Source organism: Coenobita brevimanus, chromosome 97, assembly GCF_032717465.1.
Source record: "Coenobita brevimanus isolate Jiangsu-jjx chromosome 97, ASM3271746v2, whole genome shotgun sequence".
In the NCBI taxonomy this organism is placed as follows: Eukaryota; Metazoa; Arthropoda; class Malacostraca; order Decapoda; family Coenobitidae; genus Coenobita; species Coenobita brevimanus.
Window position 1 is genome coordinate 31,212,673 of NC_137050.1, and position 18,444 is coordinate 31,231,116.

At 41.2% G+C, this 18,444-nt stretch overlaps 1 protein-coding gene across 1 annotated transcript in view; it reads right to left on the reverse strand.

Annotated features, from left to right (window-relative positions):
* The window catches only part of whd (carnitine O-palmitoyltransferase whd), a 454,516-nt gene that overhangs the window by 181,308 nt on the left and 254,764 nt on the right, over positions 1-18,444 (reverse strand). Inside the window, exon 11 of the mRNA XM_080283386.1 lies at positions 12,394-12,459. Within this exon, the coding sequence (XP_080139512.1) occupies positions 12,394-12,459 (66 nt within the window). The remainder of the gene's footprint in view (positions 1-12,393; positions 12,460-18,444) is intronic.

The window sequence follows — 18,444 nt, forward strand, 5'->3', positions numbered from 1 at the left end:
AAACTCTCCAACTCGAATTCTTCCTGCTCCTTTTGGCACCTTGCCAAAAATCTTTCTAACAACTTTACCTCATTATCCTTCCCTCCTCTTTTCTACTCTGATGGTTCTGTAGCTATTTCTTCTACTGATAAAGCAGATCTTTTCGCACAGACTTTCTCCTCCAATTCCACCTTAGACGATTCCGGTGCTGTTCCTCCATCACTTCCCCTCTCTGACTTCCTCATGGCTGGCATTAAAATTTCTTCAGTTGATGTATTTTCTGCCATCACTAGCCTCAGTACTAACAAGGCATATGGGCCTGATGGGGTCCCTCCTGTTGTTCTCAAGAACTGTGCTTCTGTGCTTACACCCTGCCTAGGCAAACTCTTTCGCCTTTGTCTGTCAACTTGTACCTTTCCTTCTTGCTGGAAGTTTGCTCTCATTCAGCCAGTCCCAAAGAAGGGTGACCACTCCCAACCCTCCAACTATCGTCCAATTGCTTTAATGTCCTGTATTTCAAAAGTTTTCGAGTCAATTCTCAATAGAAAAATTTTAAGGCATCTTTCCTATCACAACCTTCTTTCCGATCGTCAGTACGGGTTCCGTCAGGGACGCTCCACTGGCGATCTTCTCACCTACCTTTCAGACTCCTGGTCATCTTCCTTTCGGGACTTTGGCGAAAGCTTTGCCATTGCACTTGACATCTCAAAGGCTTTCGATCGAGTCTGGCATAAATCTTTAATTTCCAAACTGCCCTCCTACGGTTTCTATCCTTCTATTTGTGCCTTCATCGCTAGCTTCCTTTCTGGTCGTTCTATAGCCGCTGTTGTAGACGGCCATCGTTCTTCTCCTAGATCTATCAACAGTGGTGTTCCTCAGGGCTCTATCCTATCACCAACTCTCTTCCTTTTATTCATCAATGATCTTCTAAGCTGTAGATCTAACCCTATCCACTCATACGCTGATGACTCCACCCTTCACCTTTCCATTTGGTTCCCGCAACGCCCATCTCAACAGTTACTTCAACAAACAAGGGATGAGGCTATGGCACACCTAATGTCTGACTTGGCTCGTATCCCTGACTGGGATAAAAATAATATGGTTGTTTTTAATGCATCTAAGACTCAGTTCTTACACCTATCAACCCGACAAAATCTTCCACAGGTATACCCACTAATGTTTAATAATATTCAGCTTAATCTTGCATCATCCTTGAACATGCTTGGGGTTTCATTTACTCGGGACTTATCTTGGAAAGATCATATTACATCTCTTGTAAAATCTGCTTCCAAGAGATTGGGTGTGCTAAGCCGACTCCGCTCTTTCTTTACCCCTGCACAATTGTTGACTCTATACTTGGGGTTTTATCTGCCCCTGTGTGGAGTACAACTCTCATGTGTGGGGAGGCTCCCCACATACAGCTCTTCTCAATAGGGTGGAGTCAAAGGCTTTTTGTCTCATTAACTCTCCTCCTCTTACTGACTCCCTTCAACCTCTGTCTCTTCGCCGCACTGTTGCATCTTTATCTCTTTTCTATTGCTACTTTAATGGTCACTGCTCCTCTGAACTATCTGCTTGAATTCCTCCACCTCTACGACGGGCGCGTAGCACCCGTCTGGCAGCAAACTCTCATCCCTTTTCTGTCCAACTCTCTAATGCAAGAGTTAACCATTACTCCCAGTCTTTCATTTATGCAACAGGTCAGCTCTGGAACTGTCTCCCTCTGTCTGTATTTCCTGCTGCCTATGATCTCCAGTCTTTCAAACGCAGTGTGTCCTGGCATCTCAAAATGATCGGATCTTGAATTTGGCTCTCTATTGTATTTTGTTTTTCTCTTGGAGGGAACTGTTACTGCGGGCTCATGGCCTTTGGTTCCTTCTTCCTCGCATTAAAAAAAAAAAAAAAAAAAAAAAAAAAAAAAAAAAAATTCACACTTCTGACATTTTGCACCCAGTTGTCATCCTCCATCCTCTCCATATCCCCAAACCATCTCAATCTATCCTTCCTCATCCCAAAACCAATACACTCCAGTCCCATCCTTCCCCTCAACTCTTCAATTGTAAACCTAGTCCCCCAGGGCATGCATTCTGGGACGCACAACACATCCATCAAATCACTGTCACTTCTGTACATTTAAGCCTTTGAATATCCTCTTCCTTTACTGGCCAGGTCTAACTACCATATAGCATTACACTCCTAACACATACAACATACAAAGATCCCTTAGCATGGAGAGAGCCCTCTCAATGTCAGGAGAGGCAACAGCTCCCTGAACTTTCTCCAACCAGACTTCCAGTTCCACCTCCAGCACATATTATGTCCCTCAGATAACAAAATTCTTCCACACACTGAAGAGATTTGTCAGCAAGATCATTCTTTTCACACCTGACAATTTCTACATGCTCTCCCTGACACACAGCACAAACGACACCAGCATTATTCCGTAGTCTACCTCTAATCCCACTAATTCCCTTATGTACCCACTTACCACAAGTACTGCACAAGTTCAAGTCACTTCCCACACCTTTGTGGCAAACTGCACATGGCCACTCTCCCTCTGCTCTGACAATACAATACTGCCACCAGCCCTAGATATCATCACTCTTGTTTTATCTGCATTTACTCCCAAACCCTTGTGTCCCATTCCGTCTCTCCACTTTCTAAGGTTTTCCTTCCCCTCCCTATCATTCTCTTCAACCATCACCAGGTCATCAGCATACATCTCCCTTGGGAATCCATTTCTGAAGACACATGAGAGAGCTTCAAGCACTATGACAAACAATAAAGGGCTCAAGATAGACCCCTGATACGAGACAACATTCTTGAAAAACTCACCACTCAAATCTCCATTCACTTTCACCTTGATGCAGAGCCATAAACACTAACCAGCCACTACTCAATCCCAAGCTTTCTCGCTGCCCACTTAACCACCTCCCTATGGACTGTGGCAAAGGCCTTCTCCAAATCAACAAAAACAGAGCACTACTCCCTTTTCTTTCCCATACATTTTTCCTGAATCTGTCAAACAATGAATATGGCATCAGTGGTCCTTTTGCCTGGCATAAACCCAAATTGCATCTCCCCAATATTCATTCTTTCCCGAATCAGACATTCTAGGACTGTCTCCATTACCTTAATTATCTGCTCCAAAAGATTTATGCACCTACTATTTCCTTTTTCCAAGGCATCACCTTTCCCTCTGTACACATTTACAATCACACTCTTCAGCCAGTTATCTGAGACAACACACTCATACATAACTGTTTTTATCAAATCAGTAACTAAACCCACTCTTATATCTCCAGAGACCATCAGCATTTCAGCAATCAGCCTAGACACACCTACCAGCATCCCAAACTGCATCCTGCCTATCACCTTGCCCACAGCAGCAGCAGCAATCAAAGGCCAAGGGCCAAACACTGGATCTGCTGGCTCCAAACTTTCCCTGTTCCATTCAAACTCTTCATTCAGCAACACACTATAATGCTCTCTCCAAGCATCCTCATTATCCTCTCCATCCATCACCACTGTTCCTTCATTATTCTTCACACACTGCTCAGCTATGATATCCCTGTTTTCCCTCTTCATCTGCTCTGTTACCCTAAACACCATATTCTTCCTTTCAGTGCTACTTAGGTCATCCTTTACAAGTCTCTGAGACTCACATTTTGCTCTGTATACTTCCTATCTAGTCCTACATTTTGCAGCCAAGTATTCCTCTCTCTTACCACCCTTTTTTCCACTCCCAGAGAAGGCTTCTTTTCTCCTTCAACTGCACCCTCATCCCACCACCATGTTACTGTATGTCTTAAGACAGGTGGTCCCCTTGTCCTTCAGTAAAAAAAATAAAAAAATCAGTAACTCTAAGAATATTTTTGAGAGCTCTACTGTTCATTAACACTTCTGTCAACAGCTCCTGGTTCAGTCACAACTCGACTCATGTCACTATAGAAGGCATCTCTTATCCCTTACTGCTTGTTTTTTCAACTTCCATGTTCTCCTCCTAAGTGCATAGGTTCACATCTTCACCACACGCTCCATAAGCACCAAGTCGCGTACCAGTAATTCATGCTACTGCACACACTCTTCGTTCTCTAATATCTTAAGTCCTTCTCAAAAGCTTTCACAACTATCAGTCATATTTCAAATATTAGATCCAAGTCACAACTCATCTCGCTATAGATGGCATCCATTACTGTTTGGTTTTTAATCATTATCATCATCTGGACCTCCTTTCCCACCCTAGGGCAGGATGAGGAGTAGCAATGTCCAGACAGCCCAAATATGCCCAATCCAATGGGCCACGCTTCCATTCACTCATCATTCAAGCCCTGGCTCTATCGGATACATCAGAAACATTCACCATGTTCTGTAGCTTCACATAAACGTATCCAACTGAGTCAATCCGGACGCAGCCACATTAAAAAGGGGTACCAAATCCCTGATCATGCACTTCTCATAACATTCATCCAGCCAGCTCAATCTCTTGTCAGTTCCCTAGCCTCACCGACTTCCAAACCTCTCTTCCTCACACACTCATCCATCATATCCCTCCACCTTCTCCTTGGCCTCCTTCAAATTCACTCAGATATATCTTTTTCACCACTCCATTGTTATCCATTCTTTCCACATGACCACACCATCTCAGTACACTCTCTTCAATTCTGGTGTCTACCGATTTCCTCATTCCACATCTTTCCCAGATCACATTATTTCGTACCCTATCCACTCTCTGTACTCCACATACATTCCTCAGCAGCCCCATCTCCACTGCTCTTACTCTTGACTTTTCATTTTCATCCCACACCTTAGTCTCACATCCATATGCTAAGGTTGGCATTAACACTCCTTCATGTAAGCCTCGTGCAGCTGCAACACTCAAGCCTCTGTTTCATATCAAGGCCTTTATTGCACCAGCTACATTTCTTCCTTGTGTCACTCTGATTTCAACTTCTTCCGCATATTTTCCTCTCTTTTCTATCACCGTACCCAGGTATTTGAACTCTCTCACCAATTCCAGTCTCTCTCCATTCACTGTAACATTGCACTGGAGTCACCTTCTCTCTCAATAACCATCACTTCACTCTTTTCTACACTTACTCTCAAGGCATGACACTTACAGACATCAGCAAAACTCTGACCTAACCTACCAATTTCTTGTCTGGTACTTGCAAGCAGTACTGTATCATCAGCATATAACAAATTGGATATTCCATCAATCACCATTCATTACCAACGCCATCCCTCTCTCCATTACTTGTGATTTTACTTCTCTCATCACCCCATCCATATATATATTGAACAACCATGGGGACATCACACAACCTTGTCGCATGCCCACACTGATCATGAACCATTTACTTAGATGCCCATTAACCCTTACACATGCTTCACTACCATCATAAAAACTCTTGACGGCACCTAGCAGCATACCATCTACACTGTACATTTGCAAAACTTTCCACAATCCTTCTCTGTCCACTTTGTTGTATGCTTTTTCCTGATCCATGAATATCATAAACACCTTATGGTCCTTCTCACAAGCCTTCTCTGCTATCTGTCTCACTGCAAATATTTGATCCACAAATCCTCTGCCACTCCTAAAGCCATCTTGTGCATCACTCCCTGTGACTTCTGATACCTCTCTTACTTTATAATTTTTCCATATACCTTCCCTACCACACTCAAAAAACTTATGCCATGATAATTCTTGCACTCACTTCACTCACCTTTATTTTTGTACAGGGGCACAATCACAGCCTTTTTCCACTCTGCTGGCACAGTTTCACTCATATATGCCTTCTTACATACCTCCAACAAGCATTTCATTCCACTCTCTCCACTACACTTAAGCATCTCTGCATACACCTCATCAACCCCAGCTGCTTTCCCATTACTCAGCCACTTCACTGCACTCCACCTGTGCAAGTGTCACGTTTCATGGCACGGCATTCCTTCTCTGTACACCCCCCAAACCAATCATGTTTACAGCCGCTCAGCTCTCTCTATTCCCATTCATCAGGCTTTCAAAATATTCTTTCCATCTGGTCCTTACTTCATCTGCAAGGGTTAATAATGTACCACCTACATCCTTCACACCATCACATTTTTTTCTGCTTTCACTTCTAGATTTCCACACCTCTTTCCAGAATAACTTCCTATTTCCAGAGTAGTTTGCATTCGTTTTTCTTCCTAGATCATAATTTACCTCCTCCTTTTTCCTCGTCACTAGTCTCTTTACGTGCTTCTTGCTCTCAACATACGGTATTCAGTTCTTGTTTCAACTGAAACCCTGTCCTGTAACCACCTCAGCCACTTCTTCCTCTTTTCCTCCATCGCTCTCTTAACCTCCTCATCCCACCATGCCGTACTTTTCTTCTTTGTTGTTACTCTTGCAACACCACACACCACTTTAGCATTCCTAACTAAGCAATCCCTATATGCATTCCACAGGCTGTCCAAACCCATTTCATTCCAATTCACTGATTCTAACTCCTCCTCGACTCTGGTCCTGTATTCATCTGCCATTTCTTTGATCCTCACCTTCTCAACTTTCAGTCTTTCTCCCTGATTGCTCCTCTTTCTCCTGATCCACCTCACTCCTCTCAGCTTGATCTTGCATACCACAATCATATGATCTGACAGACCTCCACATCATCCACTCAAAAGGCCCTCGTATCAGCAACCACTCCCATCATCGACCTCTCTATGAGCACGTAATTAATCAGGCTTCTTTCAACACGATCCCAGTTCCCTCATTACCATGTATATTTATGTGCATCTTTATGTTTGAAATATGATTTACAAATGCACAACCTCCTCTCCTGACATATCCATTAGTCGCTTCCCATTATCATTTTCTCCTGGTACTCCACTACAACCCATTATGTCATCCTCAGGACCAGTGCCTACTCTTCCATTCACATCCCCCATTAGGATCACTTTACAGTTCCTGGGCATTTCTCCCACTACTTCATCCAGCTCATCCTAAATCTTGTCTTTCTCTCATTCCTGTCCTCACACGGTGCATATGCTACAATTACGGCCACTTTCACCTTCTCAAACTTGAACTTGACATACATACACCTCAAGCTGACACATTTGTAGTCTCTCATTCCACTCTGCCACACCTCATTCATTAACAAAGCAACTCCTTCCTTGTATCTTCCTCGCCCATTTATTCCCAATCTTACACATTTCACACCCTTCCACTCCTCCACTTCACACCCTTTCATCTTCGTTTCACACAATGCCATCACAGCATATCTTCCACTCTTAAAACACGTTCACCACTTCCACCCTCTTGCTCTCCTCATTCATCCCTCTCACATTCCACATGGTCATGCAAATCTGCCCTTTTGGATGGGGCCCTGGGCAGGTATTGGGCCCTCTGTGGCTCTCTAAAATGACAGCCATGATTAAGTGAGTTTGGATATGGGAATCTGGGGGACACTTAACCCTGCCGATACCCCGGTTATATGGTTACCACCCAGTGTAGTAAATGGTTTCCTGGATACAGGAAACCATTTGGCTTGTCACTCAGAGTAGAGATCATATGGCATCTCAACACTGAGTGAGTGGATGATGGACATCACCACTCACTCCCCAAGCATCATGTCACATATCAGCAATTTGTGCTGCTGTACATACTCTTCACTCCTTAATATCTCAAGTCCTTCTCGAAAGCTTTAACAACTATCAGTCTTATTTCAAATATGAGGTCCATATATCTCATACCAATCTATTCAAAACTGCTATACCATCTTGATATCTGTCCAACCTTTTTGTCTACCATTATTCTTCCATAAATACCATCTTTCATACAACATTCAGTTGGCTTATTCCATGATACTTTTTGCACTCATTTTGATTATCTGTATTTTTAAGTATTATTTTAACAACCCATGCAAAACAAAATGCTTTTTATTTCTAAATAACCTGTTAGTATCTCAACCATTATCTCATGAAGTTGCTTGAAAAATCCAACTGCAGAATACCATGCAGAAGTTCAACTTAGTGCAAACACACACTGCATCAAAACTTAAATTTACCTTGTACAAAAACATAGTGTCAATACAAAATGACAAAATAAAAATGTATTTAAAATAACTACTACTAAATTATATACAGCAATCAACGTACATCACATTTACTCAACAAGTTAGAGTACACTCAAACAGGGCAAACTGGCAAAAGGATGAGGTAAGATGCACTGTGATGGAATGCTAAGATGAGGCTGATTATTTGTTGCTGCAACCCCAGAATCACCTGGACATGCTTAATGGACTTCAGGAAGCAGCTACTCCAACTAGACACTCCTACAGGTCTTCTGTTCAGGTCATATTAGAGGATCATATAGTGGAATCTCCTAAATCGTGGTCTTATGAGACTGGGCACATGCTGCGATTTGAGAATTCTGCAAGTTAGAAATAACTACTCTCATTGGGAAAATTACTTATGAGCCTATTATCTTGGACGTGTTACCCCCCCTTACTCCCAAACCTACATCAAACTGGTCACCAACGAACAATAACAACCTGGAAAAGAAATTAGTAAAGCATATTTAATGGAAATGAACAACACTGTAAGATTCTTCTCTGACTCTTTCTAACTGATGACATTGCTTGAATGGACAGCGGAGAGGGGTGAGGTTCCAAGGCTCAAGGTGGACTACAGCCTCTTAGCACGAGGGAAATGTGCTGCTGCATCATACTGCCGCCTCTGTGCTGCTTCCTCCTCATGAACCTCCTTCGGGAACCCCTTAATGTCCAGTGTGGAAGCAATAGAAGTGGTGTCGTCGTCACCCTCAGCTGCCTCCGTGTTATCGTAAGAGTCATCGATTCACTAAGCTTAATTCTTTACCAAACAGGCGTGGCCTTTCCATATTTTCTACTGAAATGAATCTTTCACAGATTACTTATTATTCCTGGATTACCACAGCTACTGAGCATTTTTATAAACATACCTCTGAAAACTATAAATGAGGATTTTGAATGCTTGATACACTGACACATCCAGTCGAGGCAGTGGTTTGTAAGCAACGTGGCAAGTTGGAGAGATCGTTGGTAAATACTGCCAATGGTGGCCTGCCCAATTCCTTGAATATCCCAAAATACAGTACTGTATAAGTATATTTTGCTTTTTCCATTCACTTCTTGCAGTCACAATTCAACAGTGAACTATCTGGGTGGCATATGTAACAAAATTACTTGAGATCGTGAGTTAGTTATTACAATATATAGGTGGAATCAACGCACCTGTTTGGTAAAGAATTACTTGCCATTTAATTCTTTACCAAAGGAGTGTGGCCTTTCCATATTTTCTATTGAAAAGAGTTTTTACATGTTACTTGTTATTATTCCTAGATTACCACAGCTACAAGGCATTTTTATAAACATACTACTGAAAGCTATAAATAAGGATTTAGAATGCATGATACACTGACGCATCCAGTCAGAGCAGTGGTTGGTAAACAACGTGGCCAGTTGGATAGATCAACCTCCCTGAGTCCATATTGGTGGACAACTTTGGCTTTCTTCTCACTGCCTTCAATCCTCCTTATTACATCAAACTTTTGGGTGTATGTTAACGTTAACTTCTTCTTCCCCTTCCTCAAAGAAGTTGTAGGCTTAGGAGGGTAATGACCAGCCATGGTAACAACGGGCAGGCAAAGGAAGCACAGGGGGGAAAAAAATCCTCTTGTACACCACACCAGAACCACACACTGTCAACAGAGAGGAGGCAATGCACAGAGCTGGGCGGGCGCTGGGGCTCGTGCACACGTGCCTTTCATGCTTGATGTAGGAACGAAGTGCTGTGATTGGCTTAGAGTAAGTGCTATGCTTGAATACGACTGGTTTAGTAATTAATGGCTTGCTGGATACACGGATTTTGGGTAATGGTGGCATGTGTTACATGAAGCATCAGAAAACCTTCACTTTTCGCGGCTGCAATCCCAAATCACCTATAATTTCTGCAAGTTACTGAAATTGCAAATTGCTGTGTGATGTTGCAGCATATTATGAATCCACTGTTTAGATGCAGGCAGTTTAGGAGATTCCACTGTACTGTGATTGTAAGGTACATGAGGTGGGTGTGTTGTGGAGTGGGGAATGCACAGCAGTGGGGGCATGGTGAATTGTTTGTGTGTTGTATTTTGTGTTAGCAGTGAAGCAGGGAAGTGGAGGCTGCACCTTAAAGTACAACAGTATCTCTCTGGACAGGGAAGTTTATGAGGGGTGGATGTCTAGTGGTAGTTCATGAAAGATGCTGTCTGACTGGAGGTTCTGTATGGATGTAGTGGCTGTGTGTTTATGTTTACGTATGTGTTTCTTAAGTGCAGTGTTGTGTGGAAGACCGATGTCACTGAGATATTTCATGTAGTACTGGGAGGTTGTTCATTTTTCTATTTCTTTGTGGTGGGGGGGTGATGCAACATAGGTGTGATGAATTCTGAGCTGAAGAAATCAAACATTTACTGCTCACATCCATATGGTTCTTGATTAAGAGTATTTTTCTTGATGCATGTGATCTTATGTATCTCTTCCTTTTTTTTAGCTCCTCTATGTTTGATGACACTAATGATGAGGTGGAAATGGAAATGGCTTCGGAACAAGTCAGAGGCTGATGATTGAGATGATGATGCAGAAAATGACCTTCACAAGGATAGATCTTACAGAACCAAGACTCCAATGGAGGGGAAAGGAGATACAAAATCTAAATGGTACAGAAAAGTGAAAAAATAATAAGAGTGAAAACAGAAGGTCTTCATTTATCATCACTCTCTTAACTCTGTTTCCAAAAAACTATGAGATGGGAAGGCCTAATGAATACCTTTGACCTTTTGAAAGGCATATAATGAAGGGGGAGGAAAAGCTGTAAATGTACCCTACTCCTTTCCAAGGTCAGATAAGTTATAAGCCAGCTTATGCCAAAAGCTGTGGATAAAAGGACATACTCTGTATCAGGGACAACTTTGGGAAAATGCCAGCTTATGCCAAAAGCTGTGGATAAATGGACATACTCTGTATCAGGGATGAGTTTGGGATTTTTTTTTTTTTTGATACTGTGCCTTAAACAAAAGCTCCATCAGAATAAATGCAAGGCATTTCCCAAGAACTAAATAACAACTAGAGGAAAACAAATGAGAATTAGCAGGATGTGAGTGAGGTTGGGGGACAGTTAAGAGTTACTGGGATAAATCATGCTCACAGACTGTTTCATACCCCAACTCAAAGATGTCCACGCCCATAATGTACTCCCACATGTGGCCCATGATTGGAGCGTCGGCCCTGGGGTGAGGGGCAAGAAGATATTGATGTGAAGCAAAAAGGACATAATGTGAATTCAAAAGGGATAAGAGGCTTCAGGAAATAAAACCTGGAGACAAAGAAAGGAATGAAGAGCAAAGCATGAGTTTTGGGCTGCAAATAAATAACCAGAAAACATTTAGAAAAACAGAGAAACCAATATTCTGTACTTTCCCAAATATATGAAAAAAATACTTACCAGAAACCTGATTATTAACAGTAAGAGATTCCACACACCACCATCACTGCTATAACAGAAGGAATCTTGTATATAATCCCCTCCTCATTAAAAAAAAAAAAAAAAAAAAAAAAAAAAAAAACTATATAAAAGGTGTGAACATGAGGCATCCACTAATTTAACATTCTACTAAACATGTACATGTGAATGATTACCAAGTACCAAGTAATATAATATTTTCTAGTATGGAGATATTAGTGATTATGTCAGTGAGATAACTACCGTAAAAAGTAAAAACAAGCTGCGCAAAGAAAGAATCCTATCATCTATTGTGATCAGAAAATAACTAACATCTCATATCAAAAACACAAGTCAAAGACTGCTGAAAAATGTCTGCATATTAGTTTGTAACTGAAGAAATGAAACAGTGAAGCGTAAAAAAGAGAGGAGGCAGAGTTCACATGTACTGAAGCAGAAAAGCTGACAACCACATGCTTCATGCTTGCTTTAGGCACTAATCTCTATTATGTATATACAATGGAGTATAAATCTATACATGTATCTGAAGGAATATTGACCGATGTCTGAATGCAACCCCAAGGCCATGGATAAACAAGATGCTCAATCTTGAAGCCTTATACAAATCGTAGCTCTGAAAGAAAAAATTTGGTGTGCTGAGAGGAGTGCAAGAAGGTGCAACACTGCTGTCTACTGTTTTTAAAATTTTGTTTTAATTATACTATATAAAAACATGCATATATGATGATTCTGATCGCAACAATGAGAAGTAAAATGAACTTTTAAATAATACTAAGGATAAGAGCCTAACTACATTCTCTTCACTTGAATCACTTCAACATCAACCAGCAAGTGCCACACTAATGCTTGCCATCCCCAGCTGAAGGACAATTCACTGCATTATCTCACCCTATGCCAATGAGATCCTCTGTCAACACAAACTCCCACAGGTGTGACACGATGGCTGCATCTGCCCTGGGGGAGGGGTGGAGGGGGTAAAACATGGGGCAGGATGGTCATTAAGAGTAAGAGGAGAAAGAAGAAAATGGCAATAAAAACTAACATGATATACAGTAAAGAAAGGTAAGAGAAAAGAGGGCTAAGAGGAGGAAGCATAAAAGACAGCATTTAAGATTACAGTAAAGAGGAAAAGGGTAGGTAGGATAATCTGGGCAAGACTGAATACATTACTGAGGCGATATTATGGGGAAAAAAAAGGCACAACAGTATTGTTAAAGTAGGAAAGTAAAAGATTTCAAGCATGACTGGAGGAAAGTGAGTAAAGTGTTTTAAGTACTATACATAAAGATAGATTTTATGATGACTGAAATATAGATAAATTGGTAATGCACAAACTTCATACCGTTAATGTTGATCAGTATGTTAAAATAAACAGAAAAACTGGTGTGCATTGATCAAGTCACAGGCATGCCTAAACAGTACTCACAAACCAAGTTAGATGAAAACAAGTAAAAAAATTACTTTCACACCAGACAAGCAGTAACAATGTACAATACTTATACTATGGAAAACAGAACTAGCAAATACATCTTGTGTGTATATATATATATAAAATTTTTACTTAGGGGTTATAATTCACCTTCATCTTCCATAATTCTTCCATAATCCAATTTTCTACACTTACATGGAGTAAGGGTATGGTAATTGCTGCTGTTATTATTATTATTAATCTTACCAAGGTCATAATCTGAATATAACGGATTAATCCTCAAGCTTGACCTCATCAGATCATATAGCCCTGCTAGGGTTACAGGAGAGGCTACCCCTCTCAACACAGCAGTCATAGGGAGGGGCGCGAACTCGCAACCTCACGATTACGAGCACGACATCCTACCACCGAGCTACCGCGCTCCCCAATCAGAATATACTGTATGAAATTTTATGAACTACATATCCCACCCCCTGTGCTATAGGAAGTACTGCATGAGGCTGCTTGCAGCAAAAACTGCTGCATAATATCCCAGTACCAATTCAGTAAACAGAGGAGATTTCAGCCCTTCAACAGTTGCCTTTTACAACATTCAGGAAATATAATGGTAATATTCTTCACCTCGAACATGAAGAGGGCAGTGAGCGTAAATACAAACAGCACCTTTATTACGGATGTTGTGACATTTATGTCATCATCAGTGATCTAAAGGGAATACAATAAAATAGTAAAACATATTACAAAACTTGCATAAATTTAAAAAAAAAAAAAATCAAGCTTGAAATGCTAAACAAAGAAAAGGGGGGGGAGGGGGGGATTAAAGCAGAAAAACAGGACCTGCAGATGTAATGTTCTTTATAATTGGGTTATGGGTCCTAATATACAGTGATTCAAGCAGTCTTATGTTACCACAGTATTTGATGTACAAATACGGATGTTGTGACGTCATCATCAGTGATCTAAACGGAATATGATAAAATAGCAGAACATTTTACAAAACTTGTATGAAAAAAAAAATAAAATAAAAACAAGCTTGAAATGCTAAAAAAAAATAATAATAATAATAAAAGGGGAGGGAGGACTAAAGCAGAATTATGAAACATAAACAGGACCTGCAGATGTAATGTTCTTTATCCATGGGTTATGGGTCTTAATATACAGTGATTCAAGCAGTCTTATGTTACTACAGTATTTGATGTAAGATAATGTTTAAAACACTCTTTTTTAGGTATGATATCACAAGATACATAAATATCCCTTACTGCTGAGTGAGGAGGGGACCCGAGCCTTCTGCCTTTGCCGCAAGACTTTCCCATATGCTTGTCTCCTAACCTTGAGCACACTCTTGTGCTACCAATATACCCGGCCTGGCAATCAGGGCATGTGAAAGAAAACAACAAACACGTGTAGGTAAATTGGAAAAGGATCCTTAACGTGAAAGGAAGATCCAGTTTTGAATTATTTATTTAATATCATCTTAAAAGTCAATTTAGAGATAAAATTTAGCAAGGCTCCGAAGTAAACAGACTTTCGTCTGAACGGAAATATCGCCCAAGTAGGGTAAACTAAGATAATGTACCTCCTTACTGGCACTTAAGATTTGTTGTTTAGGCAAGTAATGGTTGTTTATAAAATTCCTTACAAGAAAATACCACAGTTTTTCAACACAGCCATTATATACAGTACATTCTCTTATAAGGAAAATCTCATCATGGAACACAGAATATATCTACTGATAAAACAAAAAATAAACCTATGTAACAAGGTCTTAATAGCACTGATTTTAACTGTTTTACAAAAAAAAAAAAAAAAAAAAAAAAAAAAAAAAAAAATGCTTTCCTTTCCTGAGAAAGTATGCCTGCTAAACACTGAACATGAGAAATTACCATTATCTTTCTTAACCATGATATCTAAAGATGGTAGACAACCGCAGGACTCTGTTTCAATCATGAACTGTATATCATTACACTATGATGAGTGTCAATATTCATTCATTCATTCACTCATCATCCAATCCTGTGTTGCTCCATGACCAGCTTCATTAATCCCCGAGTGGCATTACATGAGCAATAAACCCCAACCACTCCCTGGATGTAAACCTGATCAGGCATAATCTGACTGGAGCACCTTAATTACCCACTAAACTACCAGGCGTCATAATCTGGTTATATGGTTACCACCCAGCGTAGCAAATGGTGTCCTGATGTACAGGAAACGATTTGGCTTGTCACACAGTGCAAGAAATTATAAGCATGGCTTTTATCTCTAAACATGACAAATGTATCATCAACAGACCTTCGATACATCCGTGGTTCACTATTACTTGGACAATCTCTTAAGTCATAATTGTTTGTAATGGCATAAAAAGATGTTGGCAAAATTAGGTCTGAGGGATGATCCCATAGCAACACCATTAGTCTGTTTGTAGAATTTGTTCTATCTATCTATCTATCTATTGCCAGACACCATAATCCTTTACGGGGTGGCCATTTAACTTTGAGTTATTTGTTTTAAGGGGAGGGGCACTAACCCTCCACCGACCCACTTGTTCACACGTAGGGAGCACATATGGTTTGGTTATATGGTTACCACCCAGTGTTGTAAATGGTTTCTTGGCTTACAGGAAACCATTTGGCTTGTCACTCAATGTAAACAAACTATCATTCATACAAAGGGACAAAAGTTCTTTGAATACATTTCTTGTAATTTCCTTAAAAATTTCAGCATCTTTATCGAGCAGTTTAAAAATTATGTGCATAGTCTCATCGGTAGGGATATTTGTAAACAGGGAGGTACCAACAAAATTGCACATAAAATATGTTTCAGATATATTAACTTGAAACATGGAATCTGCAAATTTGTATTAATTCTTAACTGTAGACTCATTAGTGGTTAAGATGCTAAAAAGTTGGACAAGAAACTTTGGCATTTATATGAAGCAGTATTGTCAGCAGCCATAATGGGTCAGAGGGAATGAATGATTTATGTGCATTAGGTAAACTATATCAGGTGGCAGGAGTCAAACCCATGGATATCAAGGATTCTGAATCTCCAAGGGAGATTACATCAAGAGAAACTAACTTATTACTGAATCTAGTTACTTTATGTTCTAATTTCAAAGTCAAAGCAAAAACTTAAACGTACCATAGTTTAGTAAATTTAGTGGTCATTTAAGATTCAGAATCCTTGAAATCCACAGGGTAGACTCCTGCCACCTTATATGGTTTACCTAATGCACATAAACCATCCGTTTCCCTATGATCCATTATGGCTGCTGACAATACTGCATCATTTAAATGTTGAGGTTTCTTGTCCAACTTTTTAGTGTTTTATTCACTAATGAGCTTACAGTTAAGAATTCATACAAATCTGCAGATTCACTGCCTTAAGTTAATATATCCGAAACGTATTTTATGTGCAATTTTGATGGTACCTCCCTGTTTACAAATATCCCTACTGATGAGACCATGGACATAATTTTGAAGCTGCTCAATAAAGATGTTGAAATTTTTAAGGAAATGACAAAAAATGTATTCAAAGAACTTTTGTCCCTTTGTATGAATGATAGTTTGTTCATATTTAGTAACAAATTCTACAAACAGACTAATGGTGTTGGTATGGGATCATCCCTCAGACCTAATTTTGCCAACATCTTATTATGCTATTACAAACAATTATGACTAAGAGATTGTCCAAGTAATAGTAAATCATGGATGTACCAAAGGTATGCTGATGATACATTTGTCATATTTAGAGATAAAAGCCATGTTTATGACTTCTTGCACGATATACAAACTTGTCATACTGCAATAACAAACAGTTCACAACTGAAACAGTGTCCAGCAGTTGTCTCCCATTATTTTATATCAGGGTTAAGTAAGATAATAGCAAGTTCTGGTTTTCAGTGTTCTGCAAGCTTACTCTCTCAGGTTTGGGAAGCAGTTTTTTTCAGTTACTGCTGTAAAATGTTTAAAATCAGTGTTGTTTACACCTTGTTACAATTTTTTTTCCTCTCTCATCTTGACATTCTCTGTTCCATGATAAGAGTCTACTTTTCAGATAATTATCTGTGTATAATAGCTATAGTGAAAATTTGTCCTATTGTCTATCTATCCTTCTATCCATCCATTGCCAAACACCCTAAACCTATAGGGCATGGCCACAAACAAATCGCCTCCATGTCGCCTTGTCCCCTACCATTTCAATGCCCTGCTCCCAGCTCACACCCCTCTCTCTCACATACCTCTCCACTCCATCCCATCCTTGGCCTCCCCCTCCCTCTCCCCCCTCCACCTCCCTCATGTACACTCTCTTCATCAATCTCTCGCTCTCCATCCTCTCCAAATGGCCAAACCACCTAAATGTGTTTCTCCTAACACTTCTTATCACATCCACATCCACACCACGACACTCCTTCATTCCCTCCTTTGTCAGTATGTCTCTCCATGTGACTCCACATGCTCCTCTCAAATAACTCATTTCCACTGCTCTCATTCTTGACTCCTGTCCCTCAAACAAGGTCCAAGTTTCACTTCCATACGTTGGGGTTGGTATCACAATACTGTCATGCAGTAACGTTTTCACTCCCATGCTCACTTCCCTCTTTCTTATCACTACTTTCAAAGAACCAGCAACCTTTCTTCCATGTTGTACCCTTTCAAGCACTTCACCCTCTAAACTTCCATCCTTACTCACCACACTACCCAAGTACTTAAGCCCTAAAAGACAGGTGTTCACATATGCTGTCTAAGGGTACTAGGGCCAAAAAGACAGGTGTCCACATATGCGATCATGCCCCCCTCATCCCCCAAAACCCACCACACCCACCCCACCCCCCTACCACCACACCCACACACCACCCCCACCCTCACCCCCCCAACCCCCCACTGCACCCCAACCATCCCCCACTACCCCACTCCCAAACCCCCACTGCCCCCTAACATCCCTAACCCCCACCCTCCCACCAACCCCACCCTTCCCAACCCTGCCCCCCACCCTTCACAACCCTCATCTCCCCAACGACCCCCTACTCTCCTACCATCCCCCCACCACCCACCACCACCTCTCCATCAACCCCCATCCCCCTACTGTCCACCCCCTACCCCTACCACCCTCAACCCCCTCCCCCTACTCTCCTCCATCCCCACACCCCCCACACTCTCACCCCCTCAAACCCCCCACATCCCCAAACCCCCCACATCCCCAAACCACCCCACCCCTCCAACCCCCACACTTCTCCCTCACCACCCCCCACTCATCACCCCCCCACACCCACACCCCACCTCCCCCAAGCACCCAGCCCCCCTCCCAGCACCACCCCACAATCCTCCCCCCCCCACCCCCACACCACCACCACCCCCACAACCCCCCCCACCGTATCGCACCCACCGATAATGCCTGTCCTGAGCGTGTCAAAACATTCCGATGCCCGTCTTTTAGGGGCTAAATGCACTTACATTTTCCATTTCCTCCTCATCCAACTCTACTGTACATTCAGTGACTTCATTTTT